The sequence below is a fragment of the Sparus aurata genome, chromosome 22, assembly GCF_900880675.1.
Source record: "Sparus aurata chromosome 22, fSpaAur1.1, whole genome shotgun sequence".
Lineage (NCBI taxonomy): Eukaryota > Metazoa > Chordata > Actinopteri > Spariformes > Sparidae > Sparus > Sparus aurata.
Window position 1 is genome coordinate 25,233,819 of NC_044208.1, and position 26,116 is coordinate 25,259,934.

The 26,116-nt window shown below is 42.5% G+C and overlaps 2 protein-coding genes across 3 annotated transcripts in view; one reads left to right on the forward strand and one right to left on the reverse strand.

The window, feature by feature from the left end:
• Positions 1-3: 3 nt before the first annotated feature.
• Positions 4-16,106, reverse strand: LOC115573730 (galectin-3). Of its 2 annotated transcripts, none has more exons than XM_030404647.1 (7): positions 15,930-16,106; positions 5,415-5,561; positions 3,785-3,795; positions 2,934-3,545; positions 2,237-2,325; positions 1,915-2,086; positions 4-534 (listed from the first exon to the last, which is right to left on the reverse strand). In XM_030404647.1, the coding sequence occupies exons 3-7, from the start codon at positions 3,788-3,790 to the stop codon at positions 376-378; spliced, it is 1,038 nt and encodes a 345-aa protein (XP_030260507.1). In that variant the 5' UTR covers positions 3,791-3,795; positions 5,415-5,561; positions 15,930-16,106; the 3' UTR covers positions 4-375. The 2 variants fall into 2 exon arrangements, with proteins under 2 accessions (XP_030260507.1, XP_030260506.1); XM_030404646.1 differs by having other exon boundaries at positions 3,749-3,795; positions 15,930-16,100.
• The window catches only part of pak5 (p21 protein (Cdc42/Rac)-activated kinase 5), a 79,918-nt gene continuing 69,317 nt past the window's right edge, over positions 15,516-26,116 (forward strand). Inside the window, exon 1 of the mRNA XM_030404643.1 lies at positions 15,516-15,729. The gene's annotated coding sequence lies outside the window, so the exon portion shown is untranslated. The remainder of the gene's footprint in view (positions 15,730-26,116) is intronic.

Sequence of the window (26,116 nt, forward strand, 5' to 3'; positions counted from 1 at the left end):
CCGGTTGTCTGAGCAATATTTTTATTCAGTTAACAGATTTCTAATGATATAAACACACGTATAAATCTGTTAGTATCAAATTAATAATATAGGAAATATTGTACACAATAATACAGAGGTGCAAAGCTTTGTGTATATTAAAGGGTTAGCTGTGTGGCAGAGGAAGGAGTTGTAGCATATTATAAAATGAGCTCAGCTCATGTCGATATTAATATTACATCACATTATAACGCTAATTTGTTCGATCTTTAAGCATCATGACGAATAAATTGGAAGGTTTTAGTTCCTGCAGGTGTAGCCTATAGATGGTGTGTGTGTGTGTGTGTGTGTGTGTGAGAGAGAGATTCATGTGCTGTGTGAGTAATAATGTGCTTCCTATGGTAGAATCTCCAGGTTGACGTAGGTGAGGACGACATCGTGCAGGATGTTGATTCTGTCGATCTGGTTGAGCTCTCTGACGCGGTGCCGGAACTCAAACAGCGGGATGTTGTTCACGGCGACCCTGAACGCCTCGTGGGTGCACAGGATCTTCATCTGGGCACAGAGCAGATTGTGTACATTTAGAAAGAAATGTGATCATCGTTTCACTCAGGAAGAGTCACTTTGCAGGGCCACAAAAAAGAGAAAAGATATCCAAAGTGTAATAAAGATGATTTAATGTCAGTGCAAGTCCCATTTAATTAAACTTTACTGGCTGGAAAATAACAGTAACACTGAAGGAAAAGTCTGAATCTAGTTGTTTTTGCTGCCAGTAAACACGGACACAGGCTGTGTGACAGAATTAGCTCTCCGGGTTAGTAACCTCTTGGCGAAGCCTGAGAAGCGTAATGGTTATTGATGTTATTGAGCAACATGAGACCCCCACTGACCTCCAGGAGCCTTCCTGCAGTACAGCAGCTCCTTTATCTAGGACCCGCCTGCACAAACGACTTTCCAACCCTTTCCATCTTTTCCAAACGTTAGCCTGACGTTAACCATGGGGAAAGTGACCTGGAGTCAGTTAAAGGCACCATGTGTAGCATTATGAAACATGTGATGGTGAGGTTCAAACAAACGAGAGCAGGGTTAAAGGTGTAACATGGAAGAAATAGCCCGGATACAGAAAGCAGATTAACCGCTAACTGCTGCTCACTTTACCCTTTGTTGTAGCTATATCTGGCTTTTAGAGACTAGCTTCTATTAGCAAGTAGCCCAGTTAGCCATGGAGCCAACTCTGTGTAGAGCTATGCACAGACATTTTTTCAAATCTGCGAATTGAGGATTTACTTTAACCAACTGTGGAGAGACTAAGCAACACTGTTTTGGTAAGTTTATTTCAATTAAAGTTTTTTTACCATGAGTTAATGAGGAAATTAAGCGAGTGTTAGTTCGGTAAAAGACGGAAGCTTGCATTCATACGGTTTGCGGTTGTATTTTTCTGTTTAGAATGGAAAATGGGCATAAAACTATGTCCTTGCTGGACATTTTGTGAGTTTATTTTGTCAGAGACTATAAGACTACTGCCTCTTACGGTAAAAAGTGGTATTTCTGTGACGGGATGGGCCGAGGCTAGCTGGCTAGCATGCTAACTTAAGATATATCTCTGCAAAACAATACACAGACATCATTTACATGACGTCAACACTGTTGTTTCTTCAGATTCTGTTGATAATGTTTGTTTCTTTAAGTTTTAAACTAATATTTTGCTGATATTTTACATCTCACTCCTTTAAATAATTAGCAGCTTTCTGTCTGTGTAATTTATTTGTGCTGTAAGGTGGATTAGTAGCAGGCAGCAGACACAGACACTTTGCTCCGTGTGCGTCTCCACATGAATGTGGTAATGACTTATTGACGCTAACATGCTACACATAGCATCGTTAAGCACTGCTTTTAACAATCTACCGCCTCGTCTGAGTCCTGTTTCTTGCTCACCTCAAATGGACTCCCCTGAGCGAAGGGGAAGGGTCCCTTCAGGTCCCGCTCCTCTGAGCCCCAGCGCTCTCCTATTTTGTGGTTACGGACCACCACCTGTTTGCCGCCCTCGCTGAAGCGGGGGTTGATGTGGAAGGCGATGTCGTTGCCTCTCAGAAAGTTCACTGTGAACCTGCGGAGGATCAAAACTGGTTGCTGACTTGTCTGTCCTCAAACAACTGGTCAGATTTGTATGTTTTATATGAATTTTAAACTCAAGAGACAGTGTAAAAATGGGCATATATGTTCATAAACTGATCTGAATACATGTAATCAAGCTCACATTTTAGCATTAGGTTTGACATGGCCCAGGATGGTCATCATCATCTTGTCGTAGACCCCGCGGGCCAGGTTCAAGTTGTACGGCACGCTCTGAACAGCAAGAGAATGACAAAAAGACAATCTGACGCACACATTTATCCATCAGTACTTTTACATACACATCTCTTTTAAAGGAGAAGTTCACCCAAAAACTAAAAATTGTTATTATCTATTCAGCCTCGTAACGATGAAGCATCGGATTAAGTTTTGTGGTGCACAGAACAGTTCTGGAGCTTTGCATCAGAGCGGCGTTGCTGCATTCTCCTAACCAACTGATGTAGATGGGGACTTGTATCATAAAGTAAAACACAACCTAAACAGAAATACTGCTCGGTCAGTGTTAGTTACGTATTTGGTGAACAAGCCTGACTGTATGTCAAGGGTGTAATTTTTGTTAGATCTATTTGGGATCTCGGGGATTCTGGAGACTTGGATTTTGCCGGGAAAAGTTGCATAGACCAGATTTATTGTTTTGAGCGACCTTTTTGTCCCCCATCTACTAATGCTGCAACACTGTTTTGCAGTGAAACTCCAGAAATGCTTTATGGAATAAGAAACTTCACAATAAGTAAATGATAACTACATTTTTCACTTTTCCTTTCAGTCAGTCTTTCCTGTACCATAGTAAAGAACATCAGAGGTCAGATTCTTTGACTCACAAGAGGTCCAGATGTGGGTGGAGGCCAGTGTGGAGGCACGTAAGATGGATGCTGTCCAGGCCATCCTGACTGTCCTGGGTTGTAAGGCCAACCAGGATGTGCAGCCCACCCCGGTACATTTGGGTGTGTGCCTGCAGCAGGACCAGGTGCCGGGACTGGGTGAGGAGTTATAGTTGGAGCTGGAGCTGGAGCTGGAACCTGAACCTGAGCAGGGACTTGAGCTTGAACTGGAGCCGGTGGCTGGGGAGGCTGGCACTGGGGGCCTGGCCAGTAAGGGTTGCAGGGCTGCACCGGAGCCGGAGCTAGAACTTGAGCTGGAGCTGGAGCTGGAGCTGGAGCTTGGATTACGATCGGGGCAGGAGCAGGAGCTGGTGTTAAGATCTGAGCCGGGGCTGGGTAGGAAATCGGTGCGGGGACCAAGGATGGGGCTGGTTGTGACCCAGGAGGCCAGCAGGGTGAGTTTGGCTGGCCGGTCCAGCAAGGTGCAGGCTGGGTGGGCTGACCGGGCCACGCAGGGAACCCAGCTCCAGACGGAGGTAAGGTGGGCCAAATACTATTAGCCTGTGGGGCAGAGCCAGAGGGCGGGCAGCTGCCACACAGAGCGTCAGAACACTGAGAAGGAAGAGGGGAACATGGGGGAGATGGAGAGACAGACGGGTCAGGGGCCAGAACCGAGAAATGGGGAAGAGAGAGGGTGGAGAGGATGGAGGACACCAACTGGCAGTTGCAAACACGGCCGTTTGACGTAAGCAAAGAGTTAAGCGTTCACATTTAGATGGAATATGTGGAAAAAATAGTTGAAAATTGATTCTTACCATCGTGGTGTTCTGACAGTTTGGTGCGGTACTTACATCCATGCTGCCTGCCAGAACAAGATCACAGTTATTGACTTTACAGCTCGCAAACAAACACAAGTCTCAGAGGAGCAACTAGAGATGGAACAAAAAGAAAAACAAGATCTCAGCCTTTAATCATAAACGACACGACATGGAAGATACACAGCCGACCAAACCTAAACTTAAAAAGCGTGTTTTTTAACTCGGGTATTGAAACATATTTATTTCTTTATAAAACATACAGAACATGGACTTCATTACTGAGCTCTGATGAGCTGCAGAGAGAAGAAATAGTTCTCTGGCTGACCACCAGAGGACTCCACAGCTCGTCAGGATGTCAGAGAGATCAGCCAACGTTTGCACAGGACGACCGTCCGTCTCCATGTAGATATGCATAGTCAGCTTATCGGATGCTATGGAATGTACTAATTGAATGATGATGACCGCAGGACGCGTTGTGAGGAACACAATGGCGTATTGATTCTGGGTCATTTCACCTGGAGAGGAATGTGCAGTGACAACGATCCTCTGGAGTCAATAGTCGTCCTTGTGACTGCAAATTCAATTAACTGTGACGGGAGTATTAAACCACCTGGTGTCACTATTTCATACCTCTGACTGATGCTTGTTAATAGCAGAGGTGAAATGTGTACTCGGGTCTTTTCAGTTAGTAGAAGCAGCAGTAACACAATGTAGAAGTGCGTTTAAATTCTCACATGAGAAAAACTAGGAGGAATAAAAGGATATCAAGTATAATTAAGTTTGGTTGGGTTTGGTTTTTTTTGGGTCATTTCCCAACTAGTAAAAATGCAAATACACTGTTAGATAGACAATAAATTAACTTAATGCTTTCTAGCTTCAGAAAATAACAAGTCAAACAAACAAAAACAAATTAACACAACGAAAAGGTGTAAGTTTAAGTGCAAAAAGCAAAAGTACTTATAATGCAGAAAGAAATATTAAACAATAACGTGCATTGTTCTATTGAATTATAATATAGATTCATTCATGTGTTACAGCCAGTTAAGATGGTTTAACTACTTTATATACTTCCTTTAATTAAGGATCAATAGTTTTATATTAATCTATAATATTAAATCATAATTTATTTGTTGATTACCTTTTTGAAGTACTGAACTAAATCTGCAAAGTAGCTAGTCACTAAAGTTATTGTTTGTTGTATAAAGTATAAAGTACAATGTTTGTAGAACTTTTTGACCACTTGTTATTACTGTTTTTTATAAAATGTTGGTATAACATAACTCATTTTTTCTTATTTATTTGACTTACAAAACATTATCAACAATTTAAAAGTATGTTAAGGCAAAAGATTCAGTCACATGTTACAATATTAAATATCAATTCACATAGATTAAGGCCTTTCAGTAGCTTTGTTAGCATAACCAAATAATCAGCAATCAAACTGATAAACTACCTTGATAAACATGAACATAAGATTAATTATTTTCTTATATCTCCATAAAATTTTAATGATGCGAACACCTTAAACTCTACAGCAGCCGACAAGCACATAACTGCATTATTTTCTTGAAACTACCACCTCTGGTGGCAAAGATATAAAAGATAATAAAAATATAAAACCTTGTGTGAAGTGCCACCGTGAAGAATAAGATGTAAAGGTTACCTTCTCTGGTGTTTAACCCTCAGGTGCACACAGGAGCAGGGCTGCAGGCTACGGCGTCGTTAAAGCCAAGCACGTCCAGAAACACTCTTTTATAGCCCCAGAAACCCTCCGAGCACGTGGCCACTCCTCACCTCATCACTCCACCTTCTGTCAGGGGAAAGAAAACACCACATGCTCACATGGTCAGGAAGAAGATGTAAATAAGAAAAACATAGTCAGTCCAGAAACTAAAGCAGGGAATCTTTTTTTCCTTGTTGGTGTTGATGTGTTCAAAAACATAAAACACAGGTTGAATATTAAGAAACACACTTATAAATGACAGAAGGATGGTTGCACTGCATGACCGCCACAGTGTCACCAGTTCAATTCAAGCAAGTGACCATTGTTGTTGTTGTTGTTGTTGTTGTCAACCTCTCTTTAATAAAACTTAACCTAAGAACCTTACAGAGAAAAAACAACAACACAATAATACAAAATATTAAATGAAGATTTTTTAAAATAAAGACAGAGAGAAAAGGCAGAGGTAACACACAGTAATGTGTTTTATATATCCCAAAATGTCAATTTTCTGCTGTATCTGTATTTTTTATAGTGTTACATTACTAAATATTCAGCTAAATTCTTTATTTTTATGGTATCTCTTCCCTCGACTGTTTGTCCAGACTGCTGTCAGCTGGTAAAAATAATCTAAAGTGACAGATATTGTAAGAGAGAGTCAGAGTTATACATTATAAAACCACTGGCATGCTTTGTAAAATGTTATATACTTTCTTTTCTTTACTTAAATGGTAACCACTGACAACACACTGACATGTTGTTGTCCACTTCACTGTCATGCAGTCATGGGACTGTGTAACGCACATGCCATATCTGTCTCAAGCCTCGTGGAGTAACACAATTACAGCAGATAGACAAAGAAAGTCAGGATTCAGTGCTCAGGGTTTTTTTTCTCTGTATGATCCAATGACTCAGGCACTGACGGCTCAAGAGTCAGACATAACTGCCTGGTTCAGCCCCAGGTTAAGACTCTGCGCTGTGTTTGCTTGTCAATGGAGGCGTACTTCAGATTTAATATCTTCCCCCCTCCCGGGCATCTGTTAAAAATAATTCACAGTGGCAGAGATTAATGTCCGACCTCTTCTCGTGCTATCTCTCGGTGGTGTTATCGATAACATTAAACAAGGAGAGAGACGTCGGGTTCGAACTCAGCCGAATAAATCGACACGTATAATCGTCACAATGGAGTCTCCGGGGCGACAGCTTCATCACAAATGACTCTCGCATATGTGGATTCACACAGTTGCACTGCTTGTCCTCCGCACTGTTATTAGATTAGGAATCATCTGAGCTGGAGAAAGAAAAAAAAAATGCCAGAAAACTGCGAGAAGCTCTGAGAATGCTATGACTTAATCCTCCAAGAATTCAGCTCCTGACATTTATCCAGCTGGGTCTTTAATTTCTAAACTTGAACAGCCATCAAAACCATCTTACAGAGTATCATGTACACAGACCTTTTTCTTACATGTAAGTGGCTGCTTTGGGTTCAGATAAACATTTGAATTCAAGCAAGAGATTTAAATCTGCAAAACACCCAATAGAAAAAGTACATTTTTTATTCTGACAAAGTGTTTTTTTTTTCTCTGTCCGCTGCATTTCTCAGGGTTAGCAGGTTATTGCATCATAAACATTTACAGAGCACAGCTTCCAAGAACAAGCGAAAAAATAAATAAAAAATCACATCTATTATTTGTAGTCACCAAAACACCTACACATCTTCATCCAAGTCTGTCTCTGATAACATTCTCACAGCAGCTCATTGGAGACCCTGGGTGATGCAGCATACATCATATATTCCCTACATACAGGGAATCTTTTTCTCTCTCTGCATTTTAAAAATAAAGACCGAGAGAAAAGGCAGATGTGACACAGCAATTTTCTCTGTTTTTCTAAAAGTCAATTGTCGTGACTGTATATCCCAAAAATGTCCAGTTTCAGTTGTATCTGTATTTAAAAACCTCGGTCCCTTTCGCTGCCATTGTTTTATGGCTGTGTGTCGTAAATGCAACCACAGGATTGTTGGTTTAATAAATACATTGTTTTCGACTATTTGATTTTCTGGAGGGTCATGGTTTGAATTTATATCCCACATTTGCTCTTTTTCCTTTTTCTGTCCAGTTTTTAGGAGGCAGAAATGGATAATAATATTCAGAATTATGTTTTCAGTAGTGTTTAATCACCTGAAACTAACAATTTTTGTGTTTTTGTTACCTTAAACAACGTTTTATAACTAATTTTACACCACCATGTTTCTACAGTAGCCCAGAACAGACAAACCATTCAAAACTGGTCCTTTAACATCCTCCCTGCAAATTCAGACAGGCCTGTAATATATGTGACAGGCCGCAACGTTAGACCAGTGTCCAACACCATAATCCTGAGGACTTTCTGTATTTATCCATTAGGACGTTCACAACGTCCTAACGGAAAATTGATAAAAGTTGTGAATAAAAATAAATCAATAAAAACATTTTCTATTCACAACATGTCTCATGTGGCAAGTTTTCTGCGTTGTTCGTTCATGTACAACACTTGTTGTGAGTGCTGTACGTGTTTAACATACTCAATATTAATTCATTGGAAGTTGGAAGTGTCTTTAGGCTTCTCCTGAGGGGTCCTTAAAGGAATATAGTATAATTTCTTATCTTATAATATAGTATCATAATGTAATGTAAGGTAACATAATGTAACATATATCGTATCTTGTCTTGTCTTAACTTGTCTTTTCTTGTCTTATCTTATGGTATAGTATCGTAACGTAACGTATCATATCTTATCTTGTCCAGTCTTAACTTGTCTTATCTTATGGTATAATGTGGTATCGTATCATAACGTAACGTCACGTAACGTATCATATCATATCTTGTTCTGTCTTAACTTGTCTTTTCTTGTCCTACTGTATTGTGTTGTATCGTATTGTATTGTATCGTATCATATCTTGTCCTGTCTTAACTTGTCTTTTCTTGTCTTATCTTATGGTATAATGTCGTATCGTATCATAACGTAACGTCACGTAATGTATCATATCATATCTTTTCTTGTTTTATTTTATGGTATAGTATCGTACCGATCATATCGTATCTTGTCCTGACTTAACTTGTCTTATCGTGTCTTATCTTATGGTATAATGTCGTATCGTATCATAACGTAACGTCACGTATCATATCTTGTCCTTTCTTAACTTGTCTTTTCTTGTCTTATCTTATGGTATAATGTCGTATCGTATCATAACGTAACGTCACGTCACGTAATGTATCATATCATATCTTTTCTTGTTTTATTTTATGGTATAGTATCGTACCGTATCATATCGTATCTTGTCCTGACTTAACTTGTCTTATCTTATGGTATAATGTCGTATCGTATCATAACGTCACGTCATGTCACGTCACGTCACGTCACGTAACATATCATATCGTATCTTATCTTGTCTTTTCTTGTCTTACTGTATTGTGTTGTATCGTATTGTATTGTATCATATCGTATCTTGTCTTGTCTTACCTTGTCTTTCCTTATGTTTTCTTGTCTTATCATATGGTATCGTAATGTAGGGTATTGTATCGTATTGTATCTTGTGATGTCTTAACTTGTCTTTTCTTGTCTTACCTTATGGTATCATCGTAACGTAACGTATCATATCTTATCTTGTCTGATCTTGTCTTAACTTCTCTTTTCTTGTCTTATCTCAAATGTTGTGACTCTCATCTGTTGTCTTCTGTCCATGACGCTGTCTGTTGAGGTCTGACTCATCATCATCATCATCATCAGTTATATAAACCTCACTGGAATATCCGCCATTATTTCTACATACAGTGCACTAAATGTCGAATACTGTATAATAATGTGTCACGTGTTCACGTACAACACATGGGCACATGTGCACACACACACTTATCCTCATTAATTCTTCATGAGTGTATGAGAGCACCCTGTAGTCTGTCCTCAGGAGGCCAGCTGTGACTCACACATTAGGCAAGAGCGAAGGGTGCGGCCATGTTGGAAAATTTTGTGTGTGTGTGTGTTTGTGTGTGTGTGCATTTTTGTGTGACACCACTCAAATCTGTTGAATGGAGCATCTGGGCTGATTAGATCCTAATGTCTCATCATCTCCTATAAGCCGTTACAAGGCAAATTGTCCCGTCCTTTTATTGTCGTTTTAAATTGATTTTTAATTGTTTTCAGAATTAAATGATAAACAGATGATTGTTTGGCGTTCGCCCGTGCTCACCGGGGACCGTTGTGGATTACAGCAAACAGTGAAATGTGTGGAAAATTGTAACAGCGGTGATTATATAGTTGTCAGTACCAGTAAATCAAATAAAACTGATGCTTCATGGGGAAACTTAAAGCTGCGCTAATCAATATTTTTTCTATTAACAATGGATGGAATGTATAATGGATGGAATGTATAATGTGAATGAGGTCGCTTGTATGACCTCTGCAGTTTCCTTAAGCTCATCAGAGCATTTTATTAGGGCTTGAGCACTATCAGCGCGAGAAAAACGTTACAAACCTCTCAGTGAGCTGCTGTTAGCTTCATTAATGTGATAAGAGATGGCGAGAGGCAACACATGGGACCTGGTTCTAAATCAATCATTCACAAAACAGGAATAGATCCTGTGAGAAGCGCTGTTCTGATCAGAGTGAGGATCAGACAGCGAGATTTGAACTTAACGCCCAAACTGCACTGACTGAGTCGTGGGCGGGTCTTATTTTTACCTGCAAAATGAGCAATACAGCACCTTTTGACCACCTGCTGTCGTCACCGAGTCTGTGTGTGGGACTTTAATTAGATGTGAAATGAGTGAGAGTTCACCTGAGTGACTGTCACCTGAGATAACACCTTATAACGTCAAGTTGGGTGCGCCGTTTAGCTCAGTTGGTAGGGCGCGCATCCTACTTATAGAGACTTTGTCCTGGCTGCAGTGAACCTGGATTGAGTCCTGACCTGCTTTCAGTCACATCTCAATCTGTCAGTGCCAAAAAATAAAGAAAGAAACGTCAATTTTTGAGTGATAAAAAGAGAAATCCCTCTGCACAAAACCTCTGAGTGTAATATGTCAACAAATGGATTGAACCTGGATTTATCCAAAGTTCAGATTTATACTCTTTAGAAATTAGAAATGTTTTCATTTTCATATTTAGACTTAATATTAAATAATAAATTGTGATGTGCAAAACATACAGTCTCAATTTAAAGTTGGAGGAAGGAAGAGTCCGCTGTCAGAGGAACGTAAGAGGGAGAGATACTGGAATTATATATCATTGTTTTCAAAATAAAAGCACAGTACAAGCAGATGTCCCTAAACACTTGGGTAACAACGTAACTACGCACATTAACTTAAATACTTCTACTTTACTCTGCCAAGGTTTTCCATTTTATTAACTAGTTTCCTAATAAAACGTTTGGCGGCCTAAACATTCCCCAAAACTCACTAAACTCTGAACCTTTAAAGCTTTACTAAGCATTAAATATGTATCTTATTATGCATTAACTAACAGCCTCTCATAAGACCGCCGCACTTGCCATTGGCCTCTGAATCTCTTCATTGACTCACTGTATCGACAAAATCACTTGTTTATGGATCGGGCTGGAAATAAAAGTCAGGCTGTGTGCTGCCCCGTGATGTTCTCCAGCACAGTCAGCGGGCTTCAGACAACCATAAAATGAAGAGGTTGCTGCGAGGATGTTTGGGAATTGTTTTGCTCGGGCTGCATATTGTCTGAGGAGATCTCTCGCCAAGAAAACAATCCAGAACATTTGGTCCGTGGTTAGTCTCCAGGTTTGGCCCGCCGGCCTGTCAAGAGAGCTGGAATCTGTTGTACTCACTCGACCCAATCTGTTCTTATTGAATAATGTGATCTTAAATAATACAATGAGTTGCAATGGAAACATCATGAATGTGTGACAAATATAGCTCAATCTAAATTAGAGAGTGAATTACAGTGCTTCACTCGAGTGGATGTTCACCATGTGGTCATGACGGGAGAGGGGTGATGATGATGATGATGATGATGATGATGGTGATGATGTCACTTTCTAGATCTGCTTTTGTGAGCTTCAACCAATGAGGCAGTCGAGGGGAAAGGAGGCGACCGTGAGGCGTGCTGCTGTTAGGCAGAAGAGAGCGTCCTGGCAGGAAGCAGGGTTTTCCAAAGTGACAGCGGTGGCATTAGCACTCTGATAAGCTCCGGGCCGCATTCCAACACTCATAAACTTCAATCTACTTACCTCTCTTTCGCCCCCTTTCCCCTTCCTCCTCCTCTTCCTCCTCCTCAGCACTTCTTTCCAGTTAAAGGTGCAATAACAAGCCTGACTGGAGTACAAAAGAGACATTTCTACTCCAGGTAAAACGTCTCTGCTGTGGTTCGAGGTACGGCGCTCTGTGAGACGGTTGCTTTTTTCCAGTTACAACCGAGACTAAAGAGCGAGTGAGCGAGAGCAGACTGAATCAAAGATAGCGTGTACGAGTGAAGGGAGACGGCTTCAAAGAAAACTGCTACAGTTGCCATGGGGACAATGGGACGTTTTATTTCCAGGGACTCGAGTGTGTTTGTGTGTGTTTTTTAAAACGATCATCGTATCTGGACCGCCGTGAGATCAGCTTCATGTCACGAGTGAGGGCGTCTCCGCTCAGAGACGTTCTGATTTATGCAGTGGCACCAGCAGGTAGTACTACCAACCCTCCCAGAGAGATGCACTCTGGTAACCTGTGCACTCCCACAATGCACCACTAGATGGAGGTGTCAAATTCTGACAGGGAGGTGCAGGTAGGAAGTCCTGCTCCAAGCAAAGCAGTAGGATGAGTCTGTAATATGTGTTATCCTCACATATATCAAAACAAAACATTGATGAAGCTCTGCAACCCATTAAAGGGATATTCCACAGTTTCTTTGGAGCATACAAAAGTCAGGTAGGTTTGAAAAATGTTCTTCATGTGGTAAGATTTGCAAGTGGATCTCAAAACATTTATTCAAATATGTTGCCCATCCAAATATGTCTACTTGCACTGCTTCCTTGTCGGGCTGTCAGCCTTAATGACACCTTTCCAGAGGGTGACTCAAAGATAGGCCTATATTTGGGGAGAGGTATCACTTCTCAGCTCTTTGGACTGAATCTCGGAGCTGTAAAGATATTCACAGTATACACAGCATATCTGAAAAACACCATCAGGCTTCCCCACCTTCCCCTCTTGTAGCTGTATGAGAAAGGATAGATGTGGCCGTCCATAAAACCCATAATAAGCACAGCCTGTAATAGGCCTGAGCTCAGAGGGGTGTTCCCACTGCTTCCCCGTCCCCGGCACTTATTTCCCAAAGGGGGGATTTATGGGGTGGCGGGGAGAGGCGGCGTGGGAGACGGAGCGGGCGAGGACGGTGTCATCACAAGTGGAGAAGAAATCACTGGAGCGAGGAAAGATGGAGTAGCGAGGAGGAGAGTATCTGTTTGTATTGACACACATGTTGCTCATATGTGGAGTCTGTGACGTCCTCACCTGTATGAGCAGCTGTTCAGAGGAGGGAAGGTGTCCTTGCAGGCGATCAGGGAAGCTGTTGAAGGGGAAGGACATGTGGTGGGGCTTCCATCATCGAGCCCTGTGTTTAAAAACAACACAAAGAAGAACTAGACCTTGGTATAATAATGGATGCTCAGCTCTCCGCCTCCTCCTCCTCTCTCACTCTCTCCCTCAGTTCACCAGACAGTCAGACGTGAGGACTTCCCCCGTCACAGCGGGAGGAATTGACTCGTGCACTTTGCACATTCGCTTTACTGTAGTCTGGGGGAAAGAGCCCTGCGCTTCAGACGGCCCGTCAGAAACAGAGATGGGAGATCAATGAGGGGCTGCGACACTGTCGGAGCTGGCGGAGGCTGTCACACTGCATGTATCCCCACAGCTCCGGGGCTGCAGCCTGCGTTGGGCCTCACATGAACACTCTCGCCTAACACACTCCTCAGAAGCAGAACAATGGAAGCTTGATACTGTGATGCACTTAAAAGGCTGCAAGGCTCCATCTTTGTTTTTGTTTTGAAGTAACAGATCAGTATCAGACCTCAGCAATGAAAGACACGGAAATCTTTCAAATGCTATTAGGATTTATTACTTCATCTTAAAATAACCACAAAGCAAATCTGAGGGTTAACAACTGTTTATCTATTATTTTTGACTAATTACAGTCTTTTTCAATAATTTAGTTCATTTATTGCAATACTAACAATTTCAACTACAGGTCTATATCATACTTTGTAGCATTCCAACCATTTATACATTACTTTATACATTATTTTTACTTTTACTTTTTTACCATTTAGCCAATTGGCCTGACATTTTCTTTTAGCAATCTTTTTCAATAAGTAAGTTCATTTCTAGCCCACATCAGCCTATTTTTAATCATTTATTTCAACCATTTATCTTTTAGGGGTACTAACTCTTTCAACTGTAGGTCTATATCATACTTTTTAGCATTTTTTAGTGTATTCAAACCATTTATACATAACTTTTAGTTAATGAAACTGAATGAATAGTTAATTTCAAGCACTTATTCATCACTTTTGGCTAAGTAGCAATCTTTTTCAATAATTTAGTTAACTTCTAGCCCACATCAGCCTATCTTTAACCATTTACTTCAATCATTTACCCGTTACTTTTAGCTATCTCTACCATTTATCTATTAGTACTAACTATTTCAAACATGTATAGGCTACATTAGCTACCTTTAACTAAATATTTCAACCATTTATCCATTACTTTTGGCTATTTACTCATCTTTTCAATAATTTATTTCATTTATAGCCCACATCACCCTATTTTTAGCCATTTATTTCAATCATTTATCCATTACTTTTAGCTATTTCAACCATTTATCTAGTACTACGTATTTCTACCATGTACAGGCTACAATTGCTACCTTTAGATAACTACTTCAACCATTTGTCCATTACTTTTGGCTAATTACTCATCTTTTCAATAATTTAGTTCATTTATAGCCCACATCAGCCTATTTTTTAACAATTTATTTCAATCATTTACCCATTACTTTTAGCTATCTCAACCATTTATCTATTAGTACCAACTATTTCATCCATGTATAGGCTACATTAGCTGCCTTTAGCTTACTATTTAAACCATTTATGCATCACTTTTGGCTAATTAGCAATCTTTTTCAATAAGTTAGTTCATTTATAGCCCACATCAGCCTATTTTTAACCATTTATTTCAATCATTTACCCATTACTTTTAGCTATTTTAACCATTTATCCATTTGTATCTTACTAACCATTTCAACCATGTATAGGCTACATTAGCACCTTTTAGCTAACTATTTCAAACATTTATCTATTAGTACTAACTATTTCAACCATGTGCAGGCTACATTAGCTACCTTTAGCTAACTATTTCAACCATTTATCCATCACTTTTGGCTAATTACTCATCTTGTTAATAATTTTGTTCATTAATAGCCCACATCAGCCAATTTTTAACAATTTATTTCAATCATTTACCCATTACTTTTAGCTATTTCAACCATTTATCTAATAACGTTAGTACTAACTATTTCAACCATGTATAGGCTACATTAGCTACTTTTAACTAACTATTTCAACCATTAATCTATTAGGTGTGTTAACTCTTCCAACTATAGGTTTATATCACACTATTTAGCTGTCTATTTCAACCTTATATCAATGACTTTTAACAAGGTAACTCAACCATTTACCAGTAATTAAATATAACTATTTCAACCCTCAACCACTTACACTTAGCTATCTACTTCAACCGTTTAGCTAACTAACCGTTACTTTCATGCTAGTTAAGCTAGGTGTTTGATTTCTCTGCTTGCATGCTAACTAGCTTACACCTGACATTGTGTGGTAATCACACTGTATTTAAATCTCTATGGCGGCTCTCTGTGATATCCAGTGAAAGAAAACATCTCAGACAGGATATAAGATGTATTATGATGGTGTGTGTGTGTGTGTGTGTGTGTGTGGATGTGACTGAGGTGGAGGGACACAGGTGCTTCTACATATCCGCGGAGCTCTCCGCCCTCTCCGCCACCACGAACTGCGCTCATTCGCTCTCCTCCTTCAACAGCCCGGATGTAGCGCACACAGGACGGACCGCACAGTCCTCCTCTCACCGATAATAACATGGCGCTGGCAGACACATAACGGTGCCCACCATAATAATAATACCCACAACTACAGACCAAAACAAAGCCGCGGGACATGTGAGCTCTTCGACCCCGGGACAAGCAGGTACGTGCGGGGCTTTTCTCATCGACTAAACGCGGTAGACGATGCGGTTCGGCGGTGAATGTGTGTCCGCCGCCGCCGCCGCTGCTGCTGCTGCTGCCGCTTCTTGCGGGGGGCAGAGACGCCGCTCAGTGAAGCTAAAATGCTCGTCTAAGGTTTGTGTCTCGGTGTGAGTGTGTGTGTATTTTGTGTCGGTTGCTCACGGTGAATATCCGTGCAGGGATAAATCAGTGGTCCTGTGTTGTCATGGCTGTCAGGCTCCCCGCGCGTCGACCGCTGTCCTTGGTGTTGAACCGGGGTGGGCATCGCACCTATGTGTGTGTGTGCGTGTGTGTGTGTGAAGGCCTGTGTGTGTGAGCCCGGTTATCATTGAATGCTGTCATTTATTATTGAAACAAGGATGAATTAATGTCGATGTTTGAAGAAAAAAAAAAAATCCCCCCCCCCCCAAAACAAAATCAGTGTAATGCACCTACAGGCTTGTGATCCAGCAATGTGTGTGTGTGTGTGTGTGTGTGTGTCATGTTGTCATATATCTTCATCTTCCTCCACTCTCTTTTTATTGTTAGCACTCCTTCTTTTATATTTATGACAGTGATGATGACAGTGCAGGACATTAATTTGCACTGCCCCATGTTTGTTTCTCTGCGTGTGTGTGTGTGTGTGGAGGCTAATGTAGGCCAGGTAAGAAAAGGGGGGCAGGAACAGAACAGATGGCTTGTTTTCAAGTTCAGTGTGGCTTTCGGATTAGAACGTGTGGACGAAAATTAAAAGTGGTGGCTGTTAGGCCCCTGTGAGCCGGGGTTCCCCCTCCCCACCTCCTCCTCCTCCTCGTCCTCCTCCTAAGCTCATAATCGCCCGAACAGCAACACTCTATTAATAGGGGTAATAATAACATGTAGCACAGAAACCATGAAGGCTGTCAGGAGGCCGACATCGTGCCCTAGAACACGCTTCATACATGTGACTGTGGAAGACACAGCGGAGGCGGTTTGTCCTATTCAAGCATGAAGGAAGCGAGTTGTGACCTCCAGTCGACGGCCGTCCTGATGTAAAGTGCAGCTGGGACCGAAACTATCAGTCCATAAGTTGATCAATGGATGAATTATGGTCAGCTTTTTCTCACTAATAGTGCATTATTAAGCTCAAGTTTTAAGCAAAAACGCAAAACATTACCTGGATCTTCTTTGCAACATATGCTGATAGTGTTTTTTTAATAAGAGGTCAAAATGACTCATTTGTTTCCTTAACAGCCATTTTGCAAACAACCGATTATAGGCAGGTTGTATTTCAACAGTATGCATTGATTCACCTTATCATTTAAAGCTGCTGTACATAAGAATTTTAGCTGAATGTGAGGAAATAACAGCGTTAATGTCATGTCAAATATGTTATGTGTTGCAGAGATATCTTTAGACGAAGCATGCTAACATGCTATTGTGCTATGATTTCCTCTCGGGGATAAATAAAGTTATCTATCTATCTATCTATCTATCTATCTATGTATCTATCTATCTAGCCCCTACCCGCTTCTGTACCTCAGCCAACACTCCCCAGCTAATATGACCGCTAGCTGCTCTGGTTTTAGGAACTTATGTCTGCTATGGTTAGCAGCAGTTAGCAGTTACTCTAGTGATATTCTGCCCCCTGTTTGTTTAGAGTATGAAGTTCTTACGTATTGCACCTTTAAGGCAGCAGGTGGCAACAGCAGCTGGATGTAAGCCTGCCATCAGCCGACTATTTCTGACGGCATTGTCCTCCCTACCGCTATCCGCTAACTGCTTACCGCTATCCACTATGTTGTAACTACCTCTAAGCTAGCTGCAAGCTTAAAATGGCAAGCTAGCAGTTGTTAGCTTTTCAAAACAGGATCCACTCCGCACTATTCTGCAGGGGCAACGTGGCTTTATCTTTGGTTTAGCGCCGGCCGAGACGATTGTGTTTCTTTTCTTCCCTGGGTACCAAAAGGCTAACATGTGTCAGTTTATATACCACAGATAGACGTTATAAAAGCCTAAAATAGTGTTTTAAGTCCATTCTGCAGATAACTACGAAGGTAAAACTGACCTGAATACGTGTTACCTTCCACTACACACCTGGTTCTGTGAGTTTTCTTTGCAGACTTTCTCTAATAAATTTGCCACCAACTTAAGCCGAGCTAACCTTGATGATATCAGAACTGCTGTCCGCTATCCACTATGTTGTAACTGCCTCTAAGCTAGCTACAAGCTCAAAATGACATTTAGCAGTTGTTAGCTTTTCAAAACAGGATCCAATCAACACTATTCTGCAGGGTCACCGTCACTTTGTCTTTGGTTTAGCGCCGGCTGAGACTATTGTGAGTGTTTATTTTTTTCCTCGGGTACCAAATTGTTAAAATGTGTCAGTTTATATACAACAAATATACATTATAAAAGCCTAAAATGTTGTTAAAGTCCATTCTTCAGATAACTATGAATGTAAAACTAACAGATTATGTGTTACCTTCCACTACACACCTGGTTTTGTGAGTTTTCTTTGCAGACTTTCTGTAATAAATTTGCTCCCAACTGAAGCCGAGATAACCTTGATGATATCAGAACCGCTGTCCGCTATCCACTGTGTTTTAACTCCCTTTAAGATAGCTACAAGCTCAAAATGACAAGCTAGCAGTTGTTAGCTTTTCAAAACACTATCCACTCAACACTATTCTGCAGGGTCCCCGTCGCTCTATCTTTGGTTTAGCGCTGGCTGAGACTATTGTGAGTGTTTCTTTTCTTGCTCGGGTACCAAAATGCTAACATGTGTCAGTTTATATACCACAAATATACATTATAAAAGCCTAAAATGTTGTTAAAGTCCATTCTTCAGGTAACTATGAAGGTAAAACTGACCGGAATATGTGTTACCTTCCACTACACACCTGGTTCTGTGAGTTTTCTTTGCAGACTTTCTCTAATAAATTTGCCACCAACTGAAGCCGAGATAACCTTGATGATATCATCATTTTCTTAACAAAACTCCCCCAGAAACCAAAATAGATGTTATACAACTGTTTTCACAGCCTTGTGCCGTCCTTCTCCTTGACCGCCACGCTTATGATCCTCATGCAACGTGTAAAAAAGAAAAGCACCGGAGTGCCCCTTTAAATAGCATTTAACGGTCAGTGAAGCCAGTCTGCGTCCTCCTCGCCGCCGTCATCTCACATCCAGGTGTGATTAGATAAGAATGTTCTCTTCACCGGTGAGATGACGGCGATTAATTTTAAAATAAGAGGAAAACTTAGAAGCTGAGTCAATGTGTCGGTCTGTGCGCGCCCGCCTGCACGATGCCTGGTTATCCACTCTGTAATGTATTCAGTGGCAGCGCCGAGCACACAACAGCTTTACATAATGATCAAAGCTTGAGGGATGCCAGAGCATGGCTTCAGCCTGCAGTAATAATAATAATAACCTTTGAAGTTATCACAATCCCACAACCTCGTTCCCTTCACTCTCTCTCTCTCTCACACAGTTACGGACCCACTCGAAGGTCCTCTCCTGTTTAATGTTTCTGGATACGGGGTGAGTACTTTAAAAAAAGAGGAGAGCGATAACGAACACATGACCAACTATTTTAGTCCCTATGGCTCCGCGCTAGACCGCTCTCGCTGGTCTATGAGGAGGCAGCCCTCCGTTTGCTCGCACAAATTCACAATTACGTAAGAGTCAGAGGGAGTCGTACGATGAATAATTTGACCAGAAGAAGAAGAAGAAGAAGAAGAACAAATCGAGCACTGCTTGTCTTTGCCGTGCCGCTTCCTTAACCTTCAAGGCTTGACCTTCCTGTGCCCAACATCTCAATCGCTCTCCCCGTGTTTTGAAATGCAAACGGTGTGAATGTGTTATCTGTAATTGAAGCGTCTGATTCAGCCCTCTTTATTTATATAGGAGCCTCTCGAAACGTCTGGCCGGCTCGGCGCTGGTCGATCTCGCTAATCAAGGGAGTGAGGGGAGCAAATGCGAAAAAAAAAAAGGGGGAAGATGAAGAGAGAAGGGGAGGAAGAAGCGAGACGTGAGAAGGAAGGTTATGAGAGTGGGAGGTAGAGCCAGGACAGGTGGAGGATGAGGACAGAGGGATTGAGCTGTGCAGCCCAGATGTGGTTGGTGGATGAGAGGAGCATGAAAGGGAAATACAGATGGGTAAAGTAGTGGGATAAGAATGGGGGATAAATGGGGGAGATGAGGGGAAACAGAAGTGGGAGAATAAGAGGATCAGAAGCCCGGAGAGAGAGAGGAGTCAATCTATCCGTCTGTGTCTCGCTTCCTGCTCATTTAAGCCGCAACCGAGTCGTCCGTCTGAGCTGCAGCCTCATCTTCAGATGTCAGCACTTTTGTCCCAGGTTATTGCATTTTGCTGTTTTTTTTTTTTCGTCCCGGGATTAAAAAAAAAGAAAGAAAAAGAGCTTCCCTTGTGTTTTCTGCATGACTTGGCGTGTCGGTAACAAAATGAGGTTGTGTGTGCTTGTAAGAGTTGTGTGTTTCTGTCTGTGTAAGAGAGAGAGATGAAGACAGCGAGAGATCGAGTGTGTGAAGGAGACGTTATGACAGAGGAGGAGAGACGAGGATAAAGCAATTGAGAAAGATATAGGAGGATGTAATTTGTGTGTGTGTGTGTGGATGGGTCTCATGTTAGCGTCTAGGAAATGTTGCTGCAGTTACATCATGACTTTATGATCTGATATGGAAATCTTCCTTGTGAAACGGTGGTGAAATTAGAGTTAAACCATAAAGGAGACATATTATTCTCATTTTCAGGTTCATGATTTCATTCTGGGTTACTACTAGAATATGTTTACGAAGCTTTACGGCTCAAAAAATCAGTTTTCTTAGACTGTCCAGTTCTGCAGTATGTTCTCCCTCTGTCTCTTTAAGGCCCCGCCTCCGAATGACCCAGTCTGCTCTGATTGGTCAGCTCAAACACGCCCGAGCCAGCACTGCTAACAACAACAGAGAAGCTGTGTACATTCAGTTCTAACTTGCCAAACCAGCTGCGAGACATGAATCATTTTGGATGTGTGACATGGTGACGTAGTGATGTCATTAAGTGACTGAATTAAAGACGGCACTGCTGATGATGCGTTTCAGGAGCGGCGTTTTCTGTGGGAGAGAGGAGCTTCTGTTGCTTTGGACATTTTTACATATCGGAAAGGAAAAAAAACGAAAAAAGCACAAGAGCGCTCCTTAAAAAATCTAATCTGCGAAACATCTGGTGATATCCGACACTCAGCAGCCAAATTAAAACGCTGTTTGTCACAGATCTAAAGTGTTTGAGCTGTGTCATGAGCTGTCTCACAACTCACACACACACACACACACACACACACACACACACACACACAAAGAGTTAACCCAGATACTCCGTCAGCATCCGAGTTAGCAAGAGGGAGACGGTCCACCATAACCTACATCCTCTCCAGCTCCCTCAGTCTTACTTGTGTGCGTCTGCGCTCAATGAGGCTGTTCTACTTCTTTCCCGGTTCCCCCTCTTGTCCGAAAAGGCCTGACTGGCTGTGTGTGCTGCTAGTGTGTGTGTGTGTGTGTGTGTGTGTGCCGTTGGTCATGGGGCTAAGGCATCAGAGGGCGCTGATGAAGAGGCCCAGTGAAGCTTGAATACTCAGCGATGCCCTCGGGCTACTCAGCGCTGCATCTGCCCCTGTTACTGCCCAACACAGCGCTGGCCCTTACAGCTCTGTCACCCACCCTCCGGCCTGAAGGAGCTACGCTATGTCTTTGTAGGCGTGTGTGTGTGTGTGTGTGTGTGTGTGTGTGTGTGTGTGTCTGTATATACCCTGTATGTTGGGAAGGAGCAGGAGATTCTGCCTGGTTCTCTGTGTGCAATAGAGGCCTAAATCTGTTGCGAACTTGTATGTCTTGAAGCATTTCCTGTGTCAGTGTGTGAGTGTTTGTGTGCATGTAAACTGCTGCAGTAACCAGTTGGAGCCTAATTCCAGTTTAATCACTATCAAAGCGATACCTGTTTAGAATGGGCCGCATTAGAAAGCCAATTGGTGCGTCTGCGTCTTCCCCCAGAGCGCTTTTTGGAAACGTTTGCTTCATCTGCATCGACTCTCATTTGTTCGACATCCGCTTTATTACAGAGGCCAGTTTTGACCTTGGCTCGGAGTACATTTAGTTTCCCAAAAAATCAGTATTAAAGTATAATATTAGTAAATGAGAATGAGATTTAAACTAAAACTGACTTTTTTTGAAGGCAATGAAGGAATAAAAGCCGACACAAGAACTTCAATCCGGCGCTTACCTCGTTGAGTCCCTAATTCTCAACTTCATTTCGCCTTTTTTTCGTTGAACTCTCGAGTGTAATCCTCACACAGACTGTGGCTTAGAGGAGACGGTTTAACGGCGGCGTTAAAAGTCCAGCTGAACACCAAAAAGTTACCATAAACACAGCTCATAACCTGAAGCAGCAGCAGCAGCAGCAGCAGCAGTTGCCGCGCTGCGCAGCTAAACGCTGTTGGCAGTCTATCGCACGCTTTGTCTGTGAGATCCCACTCTATAATTACTTACTTCTTTTGTTACTCCTGGCAGTCTCCTTCTACCTATCGTGAATACCGCGGGCTTCCAGATGGGCCCCAGACTTGTACAAAAGCATGTCGTCGACGACGGTGCCGCTGCAGAAGTGTGAAAAAGACTTTTTTTTTTTTTTGCTAATTTCTACGGCCTGATGCGACACACAGACAGCGACCGTGTAATGAATTGAGAGATAAGTAATGTATTCATCCTGACAACTTTGTTAACGGGGGTTATTATTCCACAGAGACGATCAGCTCAGTGCCTTTTATGACGTTTTAATGTGTTTGATGTATTCACACAATGTGCTATAGCATGGACAGGCCTCTCGCTGAGTTAATTACTCTACAGAGCTCTTAAACATCTTAATTGGCGCACATGTGCATATTAGTAACACCGGGCGGCCAGTTTAGGTTCACAACAATAAATAATGTCTCATTTGTTTAGATCCCCCTCAGGGTGGATTACTTATAGACGCAGATAGCTGCGGAGGCACATCAAGACTCGGCCTTAAACATTTGTGCAAATCCAGACGCTCATCAGATTTCATCCTACTCAGTGATCGCAGGGGAAGTAAGAAAGGAAGGGATGGAACAGAGAAATGTATCCTGAAGGGATCCTCGGCGTCGCCCGATGCTCTCCATCATACTGCCAACCCGTATTGCTTTCATAACAGTTGTTAGCAAGCCCTGACTGTTTTGTTCTGTGATTTGAGATCAGCCAGGTGGAATTTCATCAAAGCAGACTTGAATAAGGACGTTCATTACGGCTCAGCTTGATTCATTACCAACCCCCAGCTCGCACACCCCCATGGGGAGACTTCAAAGGCAGCCGAGAGGTTGAAGATGCAGGCTTACATCACAGCATCCTCTCCACCATCCACACTGTGTCCTCCATCTGAGAGGTAGATGCGAGGCGGTGTGAAGCGGTCGACCGAACTTGTGCATTTGAACCCGCTGCATCCCTCAGTCTGACCTTTAGACCTTCTTTACCCGAACATACGGTCGTCTCATTTTAGTAAAAATCGACTGTTCGCTGTCTCTCTCACTGGTGACATCATGTGCGGTTTCCTGTGATGAAGGTGTCACATGTGCTGATTAAAACTCTTAGTGGTTCTTTAACCAACGGGTCCTCGATTTCAGACAGTGGAAGACAAAGGCAGGCGTCAGATTTCTAGCCAGGAACTTTATTTATGTTGATTTTGTTTGCAGCGCTTGCTAGCTTGCACATTAAACATCCATTGGCAGTAGGTTAAATATGCTACCTTTGGTTGATTTGCCGTTGTTTTATAGCCGACCCACTTCAAAACAAGAGTCTAATAAGTCGCACATCCGTTGACGAAGAGGCGGAGACCAGGAAAGAGATGTGTTTTGTGGGTAAAATCATGAATACTACAGCAACAGGCTCAGGAGGCTTTCCCTTTCTTTTTCACTTGGCCGAACAGCCAATCGGAGTGAATTCTCTCACCTATTTGCTCTGACACCAATTCGACACGCTGAATCAGCCAAAAAGCCACTGAGAAGAGCTGACTAGTGCCAACACCGCCGGCCATACTGTAACAACAAGGGCCGCAGACACTGACCGATCGCTCCAACATTGACTGACAGCCGGCTGTTGTGCCTGGTGTGTCGGGGCCCTAATTTGTAAACCATTAACATCCTCCAAACTCAAACTTGGTGATTTAGCAAATAGTCAATAAGGGTAAAGCCCACAAACGTTAAGGTCCGATTTAAATAAACACCACAGCGTAATCAGTCAAAGCCACTGAGCTCAGACGGGACAACTGTATTCCCCCTTATTGACCAACAAGTGCTCAGAATCTCATTTGTTCCGACCAGACGAGTGAAATTCTTTCATTCAGCATCGCAGGAGACAAATAGCGTCCTGCTCCTCAGCTAATTACACAGAGTGGATGACTTTGTGATCGGACGCAGTCGGCTGACAATGATTTATATGAGCCAAGACAATTTAATCTGTCCAAACATTCGGTTGGTGGCTCTATAAAAATTGACTCCGTTCAGTTCCCACAGTCAGTTTTCTGCGATCAGGATTCCTCTCGTGCTTCTCGTCGACACAGCGGGACGTGTTCGTGATGTTTCACCGGACGACCGGGCTGAAACGGTGTCAACGCCAGGTGGTTCTGGGATGAGGGTGTTGTGGCTGGTTGGGGGGTGGGATCTCCTGTGGAGCTTCCCCCGTCTTCACTCATCATCTCACCTCCTCTTCCTCTTCTGTGTGACTTCTTATCCCTCGTCAGTCAGAAGCAGCAATCCGGCCTAAATTTAGCGTCGCTCGGGAAAAACTTTACCATCACACAGATTAGCGTCCACGATGTGATGCCTCGGTATTGCCTTTAGCCGGGAACCCAACACAACTTCAGGCCTTAAAAAAAAAAAAAAAAGTCCTCTCATGTCATGTTGTGTGTGTGTGTCTTTGTCAGTGTGTGTGTTGATTCCTGCATGAAGAGAGCACATATGCAGCGAGACTCATACATTACTGTTTGTGCGCATGACTGGATGCATACGCGCTCACGTGAATACTCGCTAAACCAGCCACACACACACACACATGCACGCACGCACACAAATAAACATATTATGGCGAGCGGCTAATGACTTAGCGTAAGACAGAGCGCACAGATGCGCTGGCTGAATAGATTAAAGCGTTCATCCAATGACACAGCTGTGCTCTCTTTGATGCCCGGGCATGAAACTGCAGGAAATTACAACAAAAGAGGGACGCAGAGACTTAGCTGATGTAAAAAGGAAAAAGAAAAAAGAGATTCGCTCTGACGTGTGTGGCATGTTAACGCCGTGTAACCTGTCAGAGCAGCAGCTGCGGGCTAACGCTCGTCCAGTGGGCCCATTAGATTGATTGATGTGCTTGTAATGCTGCAGGACCACATCTCGAATCTTCAACTCTCTTGTTATTGTGTCATCACAGTCCAGCTATTCATGATTTAGTATTTTACTCACCTATTGTCTGCGCACCGATCGCATGATTGGACAGGGAGCTGCGGGTACGTTCCCATGCGTTTGTTCTGACATGCTGAGAGATAAATGCAGCTGTCTATTAGTGTAAAGAGATGCTAAATGTGCAGCATATAGGCTCGTTAGCTGTACGTACTCCACGAGGGGGGGTGGAGGAGGGTTTGTTGTGTGCCTGCTCGCCGGCCTGTTCCGGCTCCAGCATCCTTGCAGAGCTCTGGTTGTGCAGCATCCACAGCGCTGCCAGCGTTAACTCTAATTAAGCCAGGCACGAGCTTCTTTTAAACCCCCTTGTGTGTTTAAGGAAGAAAAGACAACTCCCTAAGTCAGCCGTGAGATGCAGGAAGAGGAGGAGGAGGAGGAGGAGGCGGCCGCATGCTGCTGAAATATAAATGTGCTGCACATCTTTGTTTGTTGTGAGTTGTTTTTTTTTTGCTGCAACAGAGCAAACACAAAATGGTGGAGCCACTTTAATGAGAAACAGTTAAGCTCCAGATTATTAATTAGTTACCAAAGGGATTGTGTAGTGTTCAGTGTAATTCATCAGGCGGTCGTGTTGTCACTCATCCATTCACACTCCTCATGTAGCAACCGCGGCGGTCAGTCGCTTTACATTGTTCGGTTAAAAATAGCGTGACCTCCTTCACCTAAAAAGCCAAACAGCAGAAAGTAGGTCCTTCACCTCTTTTAGCCGTGTAAGCTGCTGTCTCGTCTATTTTGTAACGCTCCAGGAAAAAAAAAGAGAGGCAGTACTCCTGATTGTGCAGTTATGCAGCATGCTGCGATGCATTATGAATTATTTGGCTTTTGTTTTTTTTCCCTTGTCGTTCTATTATCCTCCCAGCTAAGCCTCTT